The 19,721-nt window shown below is 47.0% G+C and overlaps 1 protein-coding gene across 1 annotated transcript in view; it reads right to left on the bottom strand.

The window, feature by feature from the left end:
• Positions 1-14,271, bottom strand: part of LOC121548201 (FH1/FH2 domain-containing protein 1-like) — a gene marked incomplete at its 3' end in the record, with an annotated part of 87,429 nt that extends 73,158 nt beyond the window's left edge. Inside the window, exons 1-3 of the mRNA XM_045217183.1 lie at positions 13,970-14,271; positions 5,712-5,818; positions 336-400 (exon numbers count right to left, since the gene is read on the bottom strand). Coding sequence (XP_045073118.1) covers positions 336-400; positions 5,712-5,818; positions 13,970-14,134 — 337 coding nt within the window. The remainder of the gene's footprint in view (positions 1-335; positions 401-5,711; positions 5,819-13,969) is intronic.
• Between the last annotated feature and the right edge of the window lie 5,450 nt (positions 14,272-19,721).

Here is a 19,721-nt window from a genome sequence, read left to right as displayed (position 1 = left end):
GGAAGCCGGTGGCTGGGTACATTAGAGACGGTAGGAGAGATGGGAAATCCACACCGCAGCTTTCCCTTGAGTCATCACTCGCTTTGGAGGAGTGGACAGAGGGAAGGAAGAGGAATCATAACTTAAGACTTATTGAAGACTTCATAAACCCTTTATAAAAAAGGGGTATATAGATGTTTCAGAAATCCTTCATAAGCAAACATCTTGCTGTAAAGCATCTATGAAGTGCTTATGAAGCATTTAGGAACGATTCATGAACGCTCTATAAAGCCTTCATGATATGTTCTTTGTTTCAAGTGGGACAGAGGGATGGAAGAGGAGGAGATGGTTCTTACCTAGAATGGAGTGGACTCTGACTGATAGCTGAGTTCTCAGGATCAGGATGGGTTTCTTCCCTTTACTGTGGAGGAGAGAGGGGAGACTCTTTAGGAAATACAGAGGAGAGAGGGGAGACTACAGTAGTAAAGACAGGAGGAGGAGAGAGAGAGAGAGAGAGAGAGAGAGAGAGAGAGAGAGAGAGAGAGAGAGAGAGAGAGAGAGAGAGAGAGAGAAGACTAGTCGAACCATAAAGAACTGACAGTATCCGTTACTCAATAACATCTCAGGTCATACGGTGAAATATCCATAGAGAGGATGTGGCTCAATACTTCCTACTGCCAGTGGAATGGTGCCTGAAGCACAGACTGCGTAAGTATCATGTCAGTTCATTGTCAGTTTTAACAGCAAACCATTCCACATAGTAGCATGGCTGGTCTGGGGCTAGACAGTAGATATCCCATCCCAATAAACACAACCATGGCTGGGCTGTGACCGCTTCAGCTGCTTGAACTGCTGGTCCAGCAGGGATTATATATTATGGAAAGTTCTGGAGGACAGCAGAGGAAAACAGCAGAGAGACTGGAGATGGAGAGGTATGGAGACTATGCTGTGTCAGGGAGTGTGTGTGTGTGTGAGAATGTGTATGTGTATGTGTGTGTGACCTCATCACACTACCGGTCAAAACTTTTACAACACCTACGCATTCAAGGGTTTTTCTAATTTTTTTTACTATTTTCTACATTGTTGAACAATAGTGAAGACATCGCAACTATGAAATAACACATATGGAATCATGTAGTAACCAACAAAGTGTTAAACAAAAAAGAATGCCAAGGGTGTGCAAAGCTGTCATCAAGGCAAAGGGTGGCTATTTGAAGCGATTCTCAAATATAAAATACATTTTGATTTGTTTAACACTTTTTTGGTTACTACCTGATTCCATATGTGTTATTTCATACATTTACATTACATTTTAGTCATTTAGCAGATGCTCTTATCCAGAGCGACTTACAGTTAGTGAGTGCATACATTATTATTATTTTTATTTTATTTTATTTTATTTTTTATACTGGCCCCCCGTGGGAATCGAACCCACAACCCTGGCGTTGCAAACGCCATGCTCTACCAACTGAGCTACCTCCCTGCCAGCCATTCCCTCCCCTACCCTGGACGACGCTGGGCCAATTGTGCGCCGCCCCATGGGTCTCCCATAGTTTTGATGTCTTCACTATTATTCTACAATGTAGAAAATAGTAAAAATAAAGAAAAACCTTTGAATGAGTAGATGTTCTAAAACTTTTGACTGGTAGTGCACACAAGCAGAGTCACTCACATGACAATTAGCACCCTGCCGTTTTCCAGGTCTTTCAAATGCCGTATTTCCTCTGTGCCAACCCAATCCCCCCTAACCCCCCTTCTCCACCATGTCTTCCTCCTTCCCTCCCTCCTTCCATGCAGACATTACACGTATTCCAGTTGTGTGACCACACACTGTTCCACACAAACGCTCCCTTGTCCCAGCTCTCCTGTGTTCTCCATGTTCATAAAGCCAGTTAACCAGGGGTGCACTACCTTTTGGCCAGAGCCCTATAGGCCCTAAAGTAGTGGACTAGAAAAGGGAAAAGGCTGGCATTTGGGAGGCAGACGAGGACTCCGGCTTCAACAACAACATAGGAGACATGTCCCAGTACTTCTAACAGGCGGAGAGCTGCTTCCAGATCAAAACACGCCACAGATGGCTGAACAGACAGCTATGTTTTTCACCGTCACCTTTTCACCTCAGAGTTGGTTCGGTCATTTTTAGGAGGCAGGGGCATTTGACCGGCCTGTGGGTCTTCTCTCCCATTCATGTTCTCAGCCTGCTGCTGCTGCTTCCTGACTGAGGTGACGTGATGTTAGATATGAATGATCTGGGCTCCGCCCCCTCGGGGGAGGGGGAGGGGGTAGAGAAGGTCACAGCAGGACAAAACGAGTCTTTGTCTGCGTTCCAAATGGTACCCTAATCCCTTTAAAAAGTGTCCTACTCCCTCCCATAGGGCTCTAGCTAAAGTAGTGTGCTATATAGAGAATAGGGTGCCATTTGGGATGCAGACAAACTCGTGTGAACTAGAAAAGGACAGACAGAAAGCTTGGTGAGGGTCAAATCAGATTCAGGCACAAGTTAATGAACGGGGGCCCCATAGATTATAAACAGTGTTCGTTGCAGTAAGACAATCACAGTCTGTCTGGGGAGAAACGTACTGGATGTCTATTCGGATACTGAGGAAGAAGAAACTTAAAAACCATTCACACTCAGACACACTGGACTGAACCTTTTGAGTCTCAACCCACCGACAGACTCATATGGTCCCAGTCTCAACCCACCGACAGACTCATATGGTCCCAGTCTCAACCCACCGACAGACTCATATGGTCCCAGTCTCAACCCACCGACAGACTCATATGGTCCCAGTCTCAACCCACCGACAGACTCATATGGTCCCAGTCTCAACCCACCGACAGACTCATATGGTCCCAGTCTCAACCCACCGACAGACTCATATGGTCCCAGTCTCAACCCACCGACAGACTCATATGATCCCAGTCTCAACCAACCGACAGACTCATATGGTCCCAGTCTCAACCCACCGACAGACTCATATGGTCCCAGTCTCAACCCACCGACAGACTCATATGGTCCCAGTCTCAACCCACCGACAGACTCATATGGTCCCAGTCTCAACCCACCGACAGACTCATATGGTCCCAGTCTCAACCCACCGACAGACTCATATGGTCCCAGTCTCAACCCACCAACAGACTCATATGGTCCCAGTCTCAACCCACCGACAGACTCATATGGTCCCAGTCTCAACCCACTGACAGACTCATATGGCCTTCATACGCTTCCCCCCCAGACTATTTTCATCCTGTGAGTTTAAAGGGGACTAGGTTGTCATTAACAATACTGAACTTGACACCTTTCCACAATAGCAACTAGCCGGTGGAGAACGTGTATGTGTGTTTGTTTGCATGGGGCCATACGTCTGTCTGTCTGTCTGTCTGTCTGTCTGTCCGTGTGTGTGTGTGTGCGTGTGTGTGTGTGTGCGCGTGTGTGCGCGTGTTTCTGCCCCTTGTTCTCCCCCTGTGTCTCCTCTAGCTGAGAGAGATGTGAGGAGAGTGTGAAGAGATTTAGAGGGCCACTTCACAGGGACATGATGACTGACACGCCGTCTGGAAACAAGCAACAGAGAGAGAGAGACACAGAGGCACAGAGCACCATGTACCCAGCATCTCTCCTCACAGCTCCAGCTCCATGCTCTACACCACTGATTCCCAACCAGGGGTACTAGGACCCCAGGGGGTACTTGGTCTAGCCACAGGGGGTACTTGAGATGACTCATGAGACCATAGACCTACTGGTCAAATGCACGAGGGGGTACTTCAGGGGTACTCCGGGCAGAGCAAAATTCAGTTGGTGGAACAGTAACCGAAAAAGGTTGGGAACCACTGCTCTACACTTCTCTACAGTGTTCTACACTGCTCTAGAATGTTCCACACTGCTCTAGAATGTTCCACACTGCTCTAGACTGCTCTAGAATGTTCTACACTGCTCTACACTGCTCTAGAATGCTCTACACTGCTCTAGAATGTTCTACACTGCTCTACACTGCTATAGAATGCTCTAGAATGTTCTACACTACTCTAGAATGTTCTACACTACTCTAGAATGTTCTACACTACTCTACACTGCTCTAGAATGTTCTACACTGCTCTAGAATGTTCCACACTGCTCTACAATGTTCTACACTGCTCTACACTGCTCTAGAATGCTCTAGAATGTTCTACACTGCTCTAGAATGTTCTACACTACTCTACACTGCTCTAGAATGTTCTACACTGCTCTAGAATGTTCTACACTACTCTACACTGCTCTAGAATGTTCTACACTGCTCTAGAATGTTCCACACTGCTCTACACTGCTCTAGAATGTTCTACACTGCTCTAGAATGTTCTACACTGCTCTAGAATGCTCTACACTGCTCTACAATGTTCTACACAGCTCTAGAATGTTCTACACTGCTCTAGAATGTTCCACACTGCTCTACACTGCTCTAGAATGTTCCACACTGCTCTACACTGCTCTAGAATGTTCTACACTGCTCTAGAATGTTCTACACTGCTCTAGAATGCTCTACACTGCTCTACAATGTTCTACACAGCTCTAGAATGTTCTACACTGCTCTAGAATGTTCCACACTGCTCTACACTGCTCTAGAATGTTCCACACTGCTCTACACTGCTCTAGAATGTTCTACACTGCTCTACACTGCTCTAGAATGTTCTACACTGCTCTAGAATGTTCTACACTGCTCTACACTGCTCTACACTGCTCTAGAATGTTCTACACTGCTCTAGAATGTTCTACACAGCTTTACACTGCTCTAAAATGTGCTACACTGTGAGAAGGAGACAGGTGGATAGAGAGCTGGATTGCTACTGAAGCCCAGTAAAAAGGCACAACTTCATCTGGAACTGTTCAAAAGGTCCTATCGTTCTGCATTTCACATCTAAAACTTCCACAATCTCTTAAATCAGTAAAGTCACTAACACCTACTCCCTCTCCAACTCTAACTCATACGTGTCATCGCTCCAGTCAGTGACACTTCCTATCTCAATAAAATGACTCACTTCATCCTGCAACACAGGCAAGCCCTGCTAAACTCAGCTATAAACTCAGCTTGGACAGAACAGACACAACCAGAGATACTGTAGCATCAATGACTAGGAACCCTGACCCTCACTATGAAACACCCTGACTGTGTCTTCATGTTGTGTTGCTGTGTAACCCTATGACCTCCTGAAACACCCTGACTGTGTCTTCATGTTGTGTTGCTGTGTAACCCTATGACCTCCTGAAACACCCTGACTGTGTCTTCATGTTGTGTTGCTGTGTAACCCTATGACCTCCTGAAACACCCTGACTGTGTCTTCATGTTGTGTTGCTGAGTAACCCTATGACCTCCTGAAACACCCTGACTGTGTCTTCATGTTGTGTTGCTGTGTAACCCTATGACCTCCTGAAACACCCTGACTGTGTCTTCATGTTGTGTTGCTGTATAACTCATGTGAATGTGAGTGTGTGTGAGAAAAGGTAAAACAGAGATGAGGAGAGAGGGAGGAAGGGAGAGGAGGAGGAGAGGTGGAGGAGGTGAAGGAGGAGAGGTGGGAGAGAGGAGGAGGAGAGTTTGAGGAGGAGGAGAAGGAGGAGAGGTGGAGGAGGAGAAGGAGATCTGGAGGAGGAGAGGTGGAGGAGGTGAAGGAGGAGAGGTGGGAGAGAGGAGGTGGAGAAGGAGAGGAGGAGAGGAAGAGAGGAGGAGGAGGAGGAGGAGGAGAAGGAGAGGTATCCTTACCCCACATCGTCATAGAGCTGTTCCACATCATCTTTCTGTTCCCCTAGGGATAGCTCCAGGTCCAGGTAGTTCCCATTGGAGGCCATCTGCAGAGCACACTCCTCCAACTGGGACGGAACAAATACAGGGACAGCCATGTCAGGGAGTGTAGACATATATTTACACAAAACAGGCATACTATACACAGTAAACATCAACATTAAGACCGATCGATTGTGATAGGACAGACACATTATTTTGATATTTTAACATTGCTATCATTGTTCCAATGTAGAAAGATTAGCTTTCATCTAATTTGGAGGTTAGAATAAATAATCCCCAGTTTCTGGCATTGATGTCATCAGCTTGATAACACTGTTGCTGAGCCTTCTGCCGTGGTTCTAATGAGTCAGGATACAAATCCCCTTCACTTTCTATGGAATACACACACACACACACACACACAGGCTACATGCTTTCTACACACACAGGCTACATACTTTCTACACACACAGGCTACATACTTTCTACAGACATAGGCTAAATGCATCAGGCTCTATACTTGAACGAGAAAAACAGCCTCACGACCTTTAAATACCAACCAATCCTGATCGTCTTGACAGAATCACAACAACGCCAACCAAGGGTAAAAGCAAGCATACAACAATTAAGCACGTATCCAAACAATGCCAAAAGGAATTTATCTCCAGTAAGCGCCATGCTTTAGTGAGAGGAAGCCAGCATGTTCCTGCTCTCTCAACTCCTTATGCAACTGACTGACTTTACAACGACAGTAATGGAGTTGACAAGAGCACAACCTGATCTTGGACCAGGCTTGAACTATAGTGCCAGTGCAAAGTTTGGACACACCTACTCATTCAAGGGTTTATCTTTATTTTTACTATTGTTTTTACATTGTAGAATGATAACATTTTTACATTTTAGTCATTTAGCAGACGCTCTTATCCAGAGCGACTTACAGTTAGTGCATACATTTATTTATTTTTTCATACCCCCTGTGGGAAACGAACCCACAACCCTGCCGTTGCAAACGCCATGCTCTATCAACTGAGCTACATCCCACCTATGAAATAACACATATGGAATCATGTAGTAACCAAAATATATTTTATATTTGAGATTCTTCAAAGTAGCCACCTTTTGCCTTGATGACAGTTTTGCACACTCTTGGCATTCTCTCAACCAGCTTCATGAGTAATGCTTTTCCAACAGTCTTGATGGAGTTCCCACATATGCTGAGCACTTGTTGGCTGCTTTTCCTTCACTCTGCGGTCCAACGCATCCCAAACCATCTCAATTGGGTTGAGGTCAGGTGATTGTGGAGGCCAGGTCATCTGATGCAGCACTCCATCACTCTCCTTCTTGGTCAAATAGCCCTTACACAGCCTGGAGGTGTGTTGGGTCATTGTCCTGTTGAAAAACAAATGATAGTCCCACTAAGCGCAAACCAGATGGGATGGCGTATCGCTGCAGAATGCTGTGGTAGCCATGCTGGTTAAGTGTGCCTTGAATTCTAAATAAATCACTGACAGGGTCACCAGCAAAGCACCCCAACACCATCACACCTCCTCCTCCATGCTTCATGGTGGGAACCACACATGTGGAGATCATCCGTTCACCTACTCTGTGTCTCACATAGACACGGCGGTTGGAACCAAAGGACAGATTTCTACCAGTCTCTCCTTCTTATTGATGTCCTTTAGTAGTGGTTTCTTTGCAGCAATTCGACCATGAAGGACTGATTCACGCAGTCTCCTCTGAACAGTTGATGTTGAGATGTGTCTGTTACTTGAACTCTGTGAAGCATTTATTTGGGCTGCAATTTCTGAGGCTGGTAACTCTAATGAACTTATCCTCTGCAGCAGAGGTAACTCTGGGTCTTCCTTTCCTGTGGCGGTCCTCATGAGAGCCAGTTTCATCATAGCGCTTGATGGTTTTTGCGACTGCACTTGAAGAAACTTAAAAAGTTATTGAAATGTTCCGGATTGACTGACCTTCATGTCTTAAAGTAATGATGGACTGTCATTTCTCTTTGCTTATTTGAGCTGTTCTTACCATAATATGGACTTGGTCTTTTACTAAATAGGGCTATCTTCTGTATGCCACCCATGCCTTGTCACAACACAACTGATTGGCTCAAACACATTAAGGAATTCCACAAATTAACTTTTAACAAGGCACAGCTGTTAATTGAAATGCATTCCAGGTGACTACCTCATGAAGCTGGTTGAGAGAATGCCAAGAGTGTGCAAAGCTGTCATCAAGGCAAAGGGTGGCTACTTTGAAGAATCTCAAATATAAAAAACATTTTGATTTGTTTAATATTCCACTACTATAACACCATCCACACTATTCCAGTAGCGCCTGTGGCAGTGGCTTCCCATCCCTGGCTGTGTCCCAAACGGCTCCCTATTCCCTATATAGTGCACTACTTTAGACCAGAGAATGGCACCCTACTCCCTATATAGTGCACTACTTCTGACCAGCTCTACGGGCCCTGAGCTCTGTGGGGCCCTGAGCTCTAGGGGCCCTCAACTGGCAGCTTCATTAAACAGTACCCGCAAAACACCAGTCTCAACATCAACAGTGAAGAGGCCCACTCTGGGATGCTGACCTTCTAGGCAGAGTTGCAAAGAAAAAACCATATCTCAGACTGCCCATCTTAATCTTTTCTTTTTTTTTGGCCAGTCTGAGATGTGGCTTTTTCTTTGCAACTCTGCCTAGAAGGTCAGCATCCCGGAGTCGCCTCTTCACTGTTGACGTTGAGACTGGTGTTTTGCGGGTACTATTTAATGAAGCTGCCAGTTGAGGACCTGTGAGGCGCCTGTTTCTCAAACTATTTGTCCTCTTGCTCAGTTGTGCACCGGGGGCCTCCCACTCCCCTTTCTATTCTGGTTAGAGCCAGTTTGCGCTGTTCTGTGAAGGGAGTAGTACACAGCGTTGTACAAGATCTTCAGTTTCTTGGAAAATTCTCGCATGGAATAGCCTTCATTTCTCAGAACAAGAATAGACTGACGAGTTTCAGAAGAAAGTCATTTGTTTCTGGCCATTTTGAGCCTGTAATCGAACCCACAATTGCTGATGCTCCAGATACTCAACTAGTCTCAAGAAGGCCAGTTTTATTGCTTCTTTAAGCACAACAGCACAACAGTTTTCAGCTGTGCTAACATAATTGCAAAAGGGTTTTCTAATGATCAATTAGCCTTTTAAAATGATAAACTTGGGTTAGCAAACACAACGTGCCATTGGAACACAGGACTGATGGTTGCTGATAATGAGGCCTCTGTACGGCTAGGTAGATATTCCATTAAAAATCAGCCCTTTCCAGCTACAATAGCCATTTACAACGTTAACAATATCTACACTATGTTATTTTAATGGACAAAAAAATTGCTTTTCTTTAGAAAACAAGGACATTTCTAAGTGCCCCCAAACTTTTGAACAGTAGTGTATATTAATAGGGTGGCATTTAGGAGGTAAGCCCTGTGTACGAGGCTGGTGCATTTAGGAGGTAAGCCCTGTGTACGAGGCTGGTGCATTTAGGAGGTAAGCCCTGTGTACGAGGCTGGTGCATTTAGGAGGTAAGCCCTGTGTACGAGGCTGGTGCATTTAGGAGGTAAGCCCTGTGTACGAGGCTGGTGCATTTAGGAGGTAAGCCCTGTGTACGAGGCTGGTGCATTTAGGAGGTAAGCCCTGTGTATGAGGCTGGTGCATTTAGGAGGTAAGCCCTGTGTACGAGGCTGGTGCATTTAGGAGGTAAGCCCTGTGTACGAGGCTGGTGCATTTAGGAGGTAAGCCCTGTGTATGAGGCTGGTGCATTTAGGAGGTAAGCCCTGTGTACGAGGCTGGTGCATTTAGGAGGTAAGCCCTGCGTACGAGGCTGGTGCATTTAGGAGATAAGCCCTGCGTACGAGGCTGGTGCATTTAGGGCTGGTATCTGGTAGAGGACGCCATTCCACTGCAGCTTATCTTGTGTTTACAGATCCCACCCTTTCCTTGGGTATTAACTCCATTTAGACTAAACTGACATCCAGGGAGGAAGGGAGGAAGGGGAGGGGGAAGGGGGGAAGGGGGGGTCAGAAAACACTTTCCCATAATAAACTAATAATAAACAAACTAACAAACTAAAACTAAGAACAGAGCAAAACCCTCAAGTTATTACCTTATTATTATTATGTTGAAATAATACAACATTTTCCCACAACAAACTATAATGAACAGAGCAAAAAGTTATCTTGTTGCTGATCGGATACAAGACAAGTTTTGACATTTCCATGCTATCAGTTATTCAGATCTACTGTATCTCTCTAACTGCCAGGGAAGTATCTGTTTGTATCCCAAATGGTACCCTATTCCCTATATAGCGCACTACTTTAGACCAGAGAATGGCACCCTATTCCCTATATAGTGCACTACTTTAGACCAGAGAATGGCACCCTATTCCCTATATAGCGCACTACTTTAGACCAGAGAATGGCACCCTATTCCCTATATAGTGCACTACTTTAGACCAGAGCCCATAGGGTAGTGCACTATAAAAAGGGAATAGGGTACCATTTGGGATGCACTGGCTCTCACCCCGGGGCAAGGGAGTGATTAGGTTGATTTGTAAAGGAATGTTTTTAATGGAGACAAGTAGTCTAGTTTTGTATCATATACGGAGAGGAGAAACACAGGATTAATACAGAGGGGTTGGAAGGGGTTAGGGTTAATACAGAGGGGTTGGAAGGGGTTAGGGTTAATACAGAGGGGTTGGAAGGGGTTAGGGTTAATACAGAGGGGTTGGAAGGGGTTAGGGTTAATACAGAGGGGTTGGAAGGGGTTAGGGTTAATACAGAGGGGTTGGAAGGGGTTAGGGTTAATACAGAGGGGTTGGAAGGGGTTAGGGTTAATACAGAGGGGTTGGAAGGGGTTAGGGTTAATACAGAGGGGTTGGAAGGGGTTAGGGTTAATACAGAGGGGTTGGAAGGGGTTAGGGTTAATACAGAGGGGTTGGAAGGGGTTAGGGTTAATACAGAGGGGTTGGAAGGGGTTAGGGTTAATACAGAGGGGTTGGAAGGGGTTAGGGTTAATACAGAGGGGTTGGAAGGGGTTAGGGGTTAATACAGAGGGGTTGGAAGGGGTTAGGGTTAATACAGAGGGGTTGGAAGGGGTCAGGGTTAATACAGAGGGGTTGGAAGGGGTTAGGGTTAATACAGAGGGGTTGGAAGGGGTTAGGGTTAATACAGAGGGGTTGGAAGGGGTTAGGGTTAATACAGAGGGGTTGGAAGGGGTTAGGGTTAATACAGAGAGTTGGAAGGGGTTAGGGTTAATACAGAGGGGTTGGAAGGGGTTAGGGTTAATACAGAGGGGTTGGAAGGGGTTAGGGGTTAATACAGAGGGGTTGGAAGGGGTTAGGGTTAATACAGAGGGGTTGGAAGGGGTTAGGGTTAATACAGAGGGGTTGGAAGGGGTTAGGGTTAATACAGAGGGGTTGGAAGGGGTTAGGGTTAATACAGAGGGGTTGGAAGGGGTTAGGGTTAATACAGAGGGGTTGGAAGGGGTTAGGGTTAATACAGAGGGGTTGGAAGGGGTTAGGGTTAATACAGAGGGGTTGGAAGGGGTTAGGGTTAATACAGAGGGGTTGGAAGGGGTTAGGGTTAATACAGAGGGGTTGGAAGGGGTTAGGGGTTAATACAGAGGGTTGGAAGGGGTTAGGGTTAATACAGAGGGGTTGGAAGGGGTTAGGGTTAATACAGAGGGGTTGGAAGGGGTTAGGGTTAATACAGAGGGGTTGGAAGGGGTTAGGGTTAATACAGAGAGTTGGAAGGGGTTAGGGTTAATACAGAGGGGTTGGAAGGGGTTAGGGTTAATACAGAGGGGTTGGAAGGGGTTAGGGTTAATACAGAGGGGTTGGAAGGGGTTAGGGTTAATACAGAGGGGTTGGAAGGGGTTAGGGTTAATACAGAGGGGTTGGAAGGGGTTAGGGTTAATACAGAGGGGTTGGAAGGGGTTAGGGGTTAATACAGAGGGGTTGGAAGGGGTTAGGGTTAATACAGAGGGGTTGGAAGGGGTTAGGGTTAATACAGAGGGGTTGGAAGGGGTTAGGGTTAATACAGAGGGGTTGGAAGGGGTTAGGGTTAATACAGAGGGGTTGGAAGGGTTAGGGTTAATACAGAGGGGTTGGAAGGGGTTAGGGTTAATACAGAGGGGTTGGAAGGGGTTAGGGTTAATACAGAGGGGTTGGAAGGGGTCAGGGTTAATACAGAGGGTTGGAAGGGTTAGGGGTTAATACAGAGGGGTTGGAAGGGGTTAGGGTTAATACAGAGGGGTTGGAAGGGGTTAATACAGAGGGGTTGGAAGGGGTTAGGGTTAATACAGAGGGGTTGGAAGGGGTTAGGGTTAATACAGAGGGGTTGGAAGGGGTTAGGGTTAATACAGAGGGGTTGGAAGGGGTTAGGGGTTAATACAGAGGGGTTGGAAGGGGTTAGGGTTAATACAGAGGGGTTGGAAGGGGTTAGGGTTAATACAGAGGGGTTGGAAGGGGTTAGGGTTAATACAGAGGGGTTGGAAGGGGTTAGGGTTAATACAGAGGGGTTGGAAGGGGTTAGGGTTAATACAGAGGGGTTGGAAGGGGTTAGGGTTAATACAGAGGGGTTGGAAGGGTTAGGGTTAATACAGAGGGGTTGGAAGGGGTTAGGGTTAATACAGAGGGGTTGGAAGGGGTCAGGGTTAATACAGAGGGGTTGGAAGGGGTTAGGGTTAATACAGAGGGGTTGGAAGGGGTTAGGGTTAATACAGAGGGGTTGGAAGGGGTTAGGAGTTAATACAGAGGGGTTGGAAGGGGTTAGGGTTAATACAGAGGGGTTGGAAGGGGTTAGGGGTTAATACAGAGGGGTTGGAAGGGGTTAGGGTTAATACAGAGGGGTTGGAAGGGGTTAGGGTTAATACAGAGAGTTGGAAGGGGTTAGGGTTAATACAGAGGGGTTGGAAGGGGTTCGGGGTTAATACAGAGGGGTTGGAAGGGGTTAGGGTTAATACAGAGGGGTTGGAAGGGGTTAGGGTTAATACAGAGGGGTTGGAAGGGGTTAGGGTTAATACAGAGGGGTTGGAAGGGGTTAGGGTTAATACAGAGGGGTTGGAAGGGGTTAGGGTTAATACAGAGGGGTTGGAAGGGGTTAGGGTTAATACAGAGGGGTTGGAAGGGGTTAGGGGTTAATACAGAGGGGTTGGAAGGGGTTAGGGTTAATACAGAGGGGTTGGAAGGGGTTAGGGTTAATACAGAGGGGTTGGAAGGGTTAGGGTTAATACAGAGGGGTTGGAAGGGTTAGGGTTAATACAGAGGGGTTGGAAGGGGTTAGGGTTAATACAGAGGGGTTGGAAGGGGTTAGGGTTAATACAGAGGGGTTGGAAGGGGTTAGGGTTAATACAGAGGGGTTGGAAGGGGTCAGGGTTAATACAGAGGGGTTGGAAGGGGTTAGGGTTAATACAGAGGGGTTGGAAGGGGTTAGGGTTAATACAGAGGGGTTGGAAGGGGTTAGGGTTAATACAGAGGGGTTGGAAAGGGGTTAGGGTTAATACAGAGGGGTTGGAAGGGGTTAGGGTTAATACAGAGGGGTTGGAAGGGGTCAGGGTTAATACAGAGGGGTTGGAAGGGGTCAGAGACCTTTAGACAGAAAAACGTATTTGACTACAACGCACATTTTGACTTAATCAACAACCTTCAGTAAACTAGAGAAGATTAAACTGCCCTTGATCATTGATTGATCATTGAGCCTTGATCAACCGTCTGTAATCATTCACCTGCACGTTCAAGTTTAGATGACTTTCCCAAGGTAAGTTATTCATTTATATTCATTTATCAAGGCAACCTTCTTTTTGAAATATAATAATAATATAATAATAATAATAATAATAATAATAATAATATGCCATTTAGCAGACGCTTTTATCCAAAGCGACTTACAAGTCATGTGTGCATACATTTTTGTGTATGGGTGGTCCCGGGGATTGAACCCACTACCCTGGCGTTACAAGCGCCGTGCTCTACCAGCTGAGCTACAGAGGACCACAATAACTGGACTGTCAATAACGTACTGGTAGGCTACTTTTGACAAGGATATCCCCTCTTGTGCATAACATGGCCTTGGACTTCAGCCAGTCAACCAGCATGGGGGATCTCACCTGTGTAGCTAGGCTGCTGGTGGCTCCAGCATATTCTCAACGCACCAATTCGTTTTGGAAAGAGGATGAGGCTGTCCAATTAAAAAAATAATTACCTTCAGCGGTGCCTCCAGGAGTTTGTGAACCCCGGCTATCTGCTCACTCAAGGCGAGGTTTTCATCCAGATCATAGGGCGGCGGTCTTCGTGGCTCCGGGAAGTTGGTGCAGACGAAAGGGTCCGAGTCCTCCAAGTACTGCACTCGGCAGGTTATAGTGGCCATGGCTTTTCCTCAGCCGGATGGGATAAAGTGGATCTGCTGTCAGTCGCGGCGTAGGGCTGTGGCCCTGTGGATATATTCCCCTTGTCCTAAACTCCCATTTAAATACAGAAAAGTTGACTCTCTCTCTCACTATCTCAGCGGTGAAGGGAAACTGCTGCGGTACAGAGCACTACAGCGGACTACCCCCTTGCGACCGTGTGACGTCAGGGATCAGGAAGCGGCGTGGAACTGCTGGAATTTATAAATGAGTGACTCACGCGATGGAAATAGACAGAGCTGCAGCCTGCACAGAAGTTCAACTGAGACGATTCGTACTGCTAATTCGGCGGAAAACTTACTAAACACTTGGGAGAAAAAAATTGTGGGCGAAGCCTAATATTAACTGAGGCATCGATTATTGATAGTCTAATTAGGTATGCTAATGTTTTTGCTAATTATCACCCGCCAATTAAGACTGTTAATGTTAGATCCATTCCCAAGTAATTAGGATAAACAATGACATTGATAGAGCGCTCTCTGCTGGAATGACTGTAAAGTGTACATTTAATCTGCCCTGTGGGCCTACTGCTGTGCAAAAAAAAGTGACAATGGACCAAAAAATATATCTGTATGCTCTAAATCTGACGATGAAGCTTAAAGGCAAAGGGACTTAACACAACTTCAACAGCTTATCAAAAGAAAGTGAGGGTAAAGTTTGTGTTAACAGAGTTGGCTAACTTCACTCTGAGAATAAAGTCTGTATGACTGTAAGGAAGTGCAACAGACAAAGGAAGTCTATGAGTTGTGGTGTGGTGGGTTGTATTGTATTTGTCTTAAAAATTCTGAATATATATATATATATATATATATATATATATATATATATATATATATATATATATCCTGGACACTTCTAAGAAAATCATTGACCCTTGAACACACACGGTCATCATTGCTGTTACTATGTATTACTTTTTGTCTAAGCTGCTCAACCATGTCACTATTCACAGTATTCTCTCTATTCTTACTGTGTATATATTTATTGTCTTCTTTTTACTATTTTGTATTACTTATTTGTGGGTATTGTTTATAATGTGTACTACACTGTTGAGGAAAGGAGAGGGGATACCTAGTCAGTGTTGAGCAGAGGGGATACGTAGTCAGTGTTGAGGAGAGGAGATACCTAGTCAGTGTTGAGGAGAGGAGATACCTAGTCAGTGTTGAGGAGAGGGGATACCTAGTCAGTGTTGAGGAGAGGGGATACCTAGTCAGTGTTGAGGAGAGGGGATACCTAGTCAGTGTTGAGCAGAGGGGATACCTAGTCAGTGTTGAGGAGAGGGATACCTAGTCAGTGTTGAGAGACTGAGGAGAGGATACCTAGTCAGTGTTGAGGAGAGGGATACCTAGTCAGTGTTGAGGAGAGGGGATACCTAGTCAGTGTTGAGGAGAGGGATACCTAGTCAGTGTTGAGGAGAGGGATACCTAGTCAGTGTTGAGGAGAGGGATACCTAGTCAGTGTTGAGGAGAGGGGATACCTAGTCAGTGTTGAGGAGAGGGATACCTAGTCAGTGTTGAGGAGAGGGGATACCTAGTCAGTGTTGAGGAGAGGGGATACCTAGTCAGTGTTGAGGAGAGGGATACCTAGTCAGTGTTGAGGAGAGGGGATACCTAGTCAGTGTTGAGGAGAGGGGATACCTAGTCAGTGTTGAGGAGAGGGATACCTAGTCAGTGTTGAGGAGAGGGATACCTAGTCAGTGTTGAGGAGAGGGGGATACCTAGTCAGTGTTGAGGAGAGGGGATACCTAGTCAGTGTTGAGGAGAGGGATACCTAGTCAGTGTTGAGGAGAGGGATACCTAGTCAGTGTTGAGGAGAGGGGATACCTAGTCAGTGTTGAGGAGAGGGATACCTAGTCAGTGTTGAGGAGAGGGGATACCTAGTCAGTGTTGAGGAGAGGGGATACCTAGTCAGTGTTGAGGAGAGGGGATACCTAGTCAGTGTTGAGGAGAGGGATACCTAGTCAGTGGAGGATACAGTCAGTGTTGAGGAGAGGGATACCTAGTCAGTGTTGAGGAGAGGGGATACCTAGTCAGTGTTGAGGAGAGGGGATACCTAGTCAGTGTTGAGGAGAGGGGATACCTAGTCAGTGTTGAGGAGAGGGGATACCTAGTCAGTGTTGAGGAGAGGGATACCTAGTCAGTGTTGAGGAGAGGGGATACCTAGTCAGTGTTGAGGAGAGGGGATACCTAGTCAGTGTTGAGGAGAGGGGATACCTAGTCAGTGTTGAGGAGAGGGATACCTAGTCAGTGTTGAGGAGAGGGGATACCTAGTCAGTGTTGAGGAGAGGGGATACCTAGTCAGTGTTGAGGAGAGGGATACCTAGTCAGTGTTGAGGAGAGGGATACCTAGTCAGTGTTGAGGAGAGGGGATACCTAGTCAGTGTTGAGGAGAGGGGATACCTAGTCAGTGTTGAGGAGAGGGATACCTAGTCAGTGTTGAGGAGAGAGGATACCTAGTCAGTGTTGAGGAGAGGGATACCTAGTCAGTGTTGAGGAGAGGGGATACCTAGTCAGTGTTGAGGAGAGAGGATACCTAGTCAGTGTTGAGGAGAGGGGATACCTAGTCAGTGTTGAGGAGAGGGGATACCTAGTCAGTGTTGAGGAGAGGGGATACCTAGTCAGTGTTGAGGAGAGGGATACCTAGTCAGTGTTGAGGAGAGGGATACCTAGTCAGTGTTGAGGAGAGGGATACCTAGTCAGTGTTGAGGAGAGGGGATACCTAGTCAGTGTTGAGGAGAGGGATACCTAGTCAGTGTTGAGGAGAGGGGATACCTAGTCAGTGTTGAGGAGAGGGGATACCTAGTCAGTGTTGAGGAGAGGGGATACCTAGTCAGTGTTGAGGAGAGGGATACCTAGTCAGTGTTGAGAGGAGAGGGATACCTAGTCAGTGTTGAGGAGAGGGGATACCTAGTCAGTGTTGAGGAGAGGGATACCTAGTCAGAGTGAGGGAGAGGGATACCTAGTCAGTGTTGAGGAGAGGGGATACCTAGTCAGTGCTGAGGAGAGGGATACCTAGTCAGTGTTGAGGAGAGGGATACCTAGTCAGTGTTGAGGAGAGGGGATACCTAGTCAGTGTTGAGGAGAGGGATACCTAGTCAGTGTTGAGGAGAGGGATACCTAGTCAGTGTTGAGGAGAGGGGATACCTAGTCAGTGTTGAGGAGAGGGATACCTAGTCAGTGTTGAGGAGAGGGGATACCTAGTCAGTGTTGAGGAGAGGGATACCTAGTCAGTGTTGAGGAGAGGGGATACCTAGTCAGTGTTGAGGAGAGGGATACCTAGTCAGTGTTGAGGAGAGGGGATACCTAGTCAGTGTTGAGGAGAGGGATACCTAGTCAGTGTTGAGAGAGAGGGATACCTAGTCAGTGTTGAGGAGAGGGGATACCTAGTCAGTGTTGAGGAGAGGGATACCTAGTCAGTGTTGAGGAGAGGGGATACCTAGTCAGTGTTGAGGAGAGGGATACCTAGTCAGTGTTGAGGAGAGGGGATACCTTAGTCAGTGTTGAGGAGAGGGATACCTAGTCAGTGTTGAGGAGAGGGATACCTAGTCAGTGCTGGAGGAGAGGGGATACCCTAGTCAGTGTTGAGGAGAGGGATACCTAGTCAGTGCTGAGAGGGGGATACCTAGTCAGTGTTGAGGAGAGGGATACCTAGTCAGTGTTGAGGAGAGGGGATACCTAGTCAGTGTTGAGGAGAGGGATACCTAGTCAGTGTTGAGGAGAGGGATACCTAGTCAGTGTTGAGGAGAGGGGATACCTAGTCAGTGTTGAGGAGAGGGGATACCTAGTCAGTGTTGAGGAGAGGGATACCTAGTCAGTGTTGAGGAGAGGGATACCTAGTCAGTGTTGAGGAGAGGGATACCTAGTCAGTGTTGAGGAGAGGGGATACCTAGTCAGTGTTGAGGAGAGGGGATACCTAGTCAGTGTTGAGGAGAGGATACCTAGTCAGTGTTGAGGAGAGGGGATACCTAGTCAGTGTTGAGGGGATACCTAGTCAGTGTTGAGGAGAGGGGATACCTAGTCAGTGTTGAGGAGAGGGGATACCTAGTCAGTGTTGAGGAGAGGGGATACCTAGTCAGTGTTGAGGAGAGGGGATACCTAGTCAGTGTTGAGGAGAGGGGATACCTAGTCAGTGTTGAGGAGAGGGGATACCTAGTCAGTGTTGAGGGGATACCTAGTCAGTGTTGAGGAGAGGGATACCTAGTCAGTGTTGAGGAGAGGGGATACCTAGTCAGTGTTGGAGGAGAGGGATACCTAGTCAGTGTTGAGGAGAGGGATACCTAGTCAGTGTTGAGGAGAGGGATACCTAGTCAGTGTTGAGGAGAGGGATACCTAGTCAGTGTTGAGGAGAGGGGATACCTAGTCAGTGTTGAGGAGAGGGGATACCTAGTCAGTGTTGAGGAGGGGGAGAGGGGATACCTAGTCAGTGTTGAGGAGAGGGGATACCTAGTCAGTGTTGAGGAGAGGGGATACCTAGTCAGTGTTGAGGAGAGGGATACCTAGTCAGTGTTGAGGAGAGGGGATACCTAGTCAGTGTTGAGGAGAGGGGATACCTAGTCAGTGTTGAGGAGAGGGATACCTAGTCAGTGTTGAGGAGAGGGATACCTAGTCAGTGTTGAGGAGAGGGGATACCTAGTCAGTGTTGAGGAGAGGGGATACCTAGTCAGTGTTGAGGAGAGGGGATACCTAGTCAGTGTTGAGGAGAGGGGATACCTAGTCAGTGTTGAGGAGAGGGGATACCTAGTCAGTGTTGAGGAGAGGGGATACCTAGTCAGTGTTGAGGGGATACCTAGTCAGTGTTGAGGAGAGGGGATACCTAGTCAGTGTTGAGGAGAGGGATACCTAGTCAGTGTTGAGGAGAGGGATACCTAGTCAGTGTTGAGGAGAGGGATACCTAGTCAGTGTTGAGGAGAGGGGATACCTAGTCAGTGTTGAGGAGAGGGATACCTAGTCAGTGTTGAGGAGAGGGGATACCTAGTCAGTGTTGAGGAGAGGGATACCTAGTCAGTGTTGAGGAGAGGGATACCTAGTCAGTGTTGAGGAGAGGGGATACCTAGTCAGTGTTGAGGAGAGGGATACCTAGTCAGTGTTGAGGAGAGGGATACCTAGTCAGTGTTGAGGAGAGGGATACCTAGTCAGTGTTGAGGAGAGGGGATACCTAGTCAGTGTTGAGGAGAGGGGATACCTAGTCAGTGTTGAGGAGAGGGGATACCTAGTCAGTGTTGAGGAGAGGGATACCAGTCAGTGTTGAGGAGAGGGGATACCTAGTCAGTGTTGAGGAGAGGGGATACCTAGTCAGTGTTGAGGAGAGGATACCTAGTCAGTGTTGAGGAGAGGGGATACCTAGTCAGTGTTGAGGAGAGGGGATACCTAGTCAGTGTTGAGGAGAGGGGATACCTAGTCAGTGTTGAGGAGAGGGGATACCTAGTCAGTGTTGAGGAGAGGGATACCTAGTCAGTGTTGAGGAGAGGGGATACCTAGTCAGTGTTGAGGAGAGGATACCTAGTCAGTGTTGAGGAGAGGGGATACCTAGTCAGTGTTGAGGAGAGGGATA

This window comes from Coregonus clupeaformis, unplaced genomic scaffold (genome assembly GCF_020615455.1).
Source record: "Coregonus clupeaformis isolate EN_2021a unplaced genomic scaffold, ASM2061545v1 scaf0957, whole genome shotgun sequence".
NCBI classification, from domain to species: domain Eukaryota; kingdom Metazoa; phylum Chordata; class Actinopteri; order Salmoniformes; family Salmonidae; genus Coregonus; species Coregonus clupeaformis.
Note: the sequence above shows the minus strand (reverse complement) of the source record. Positions and strands in the feature narration are given on the sequence as shown.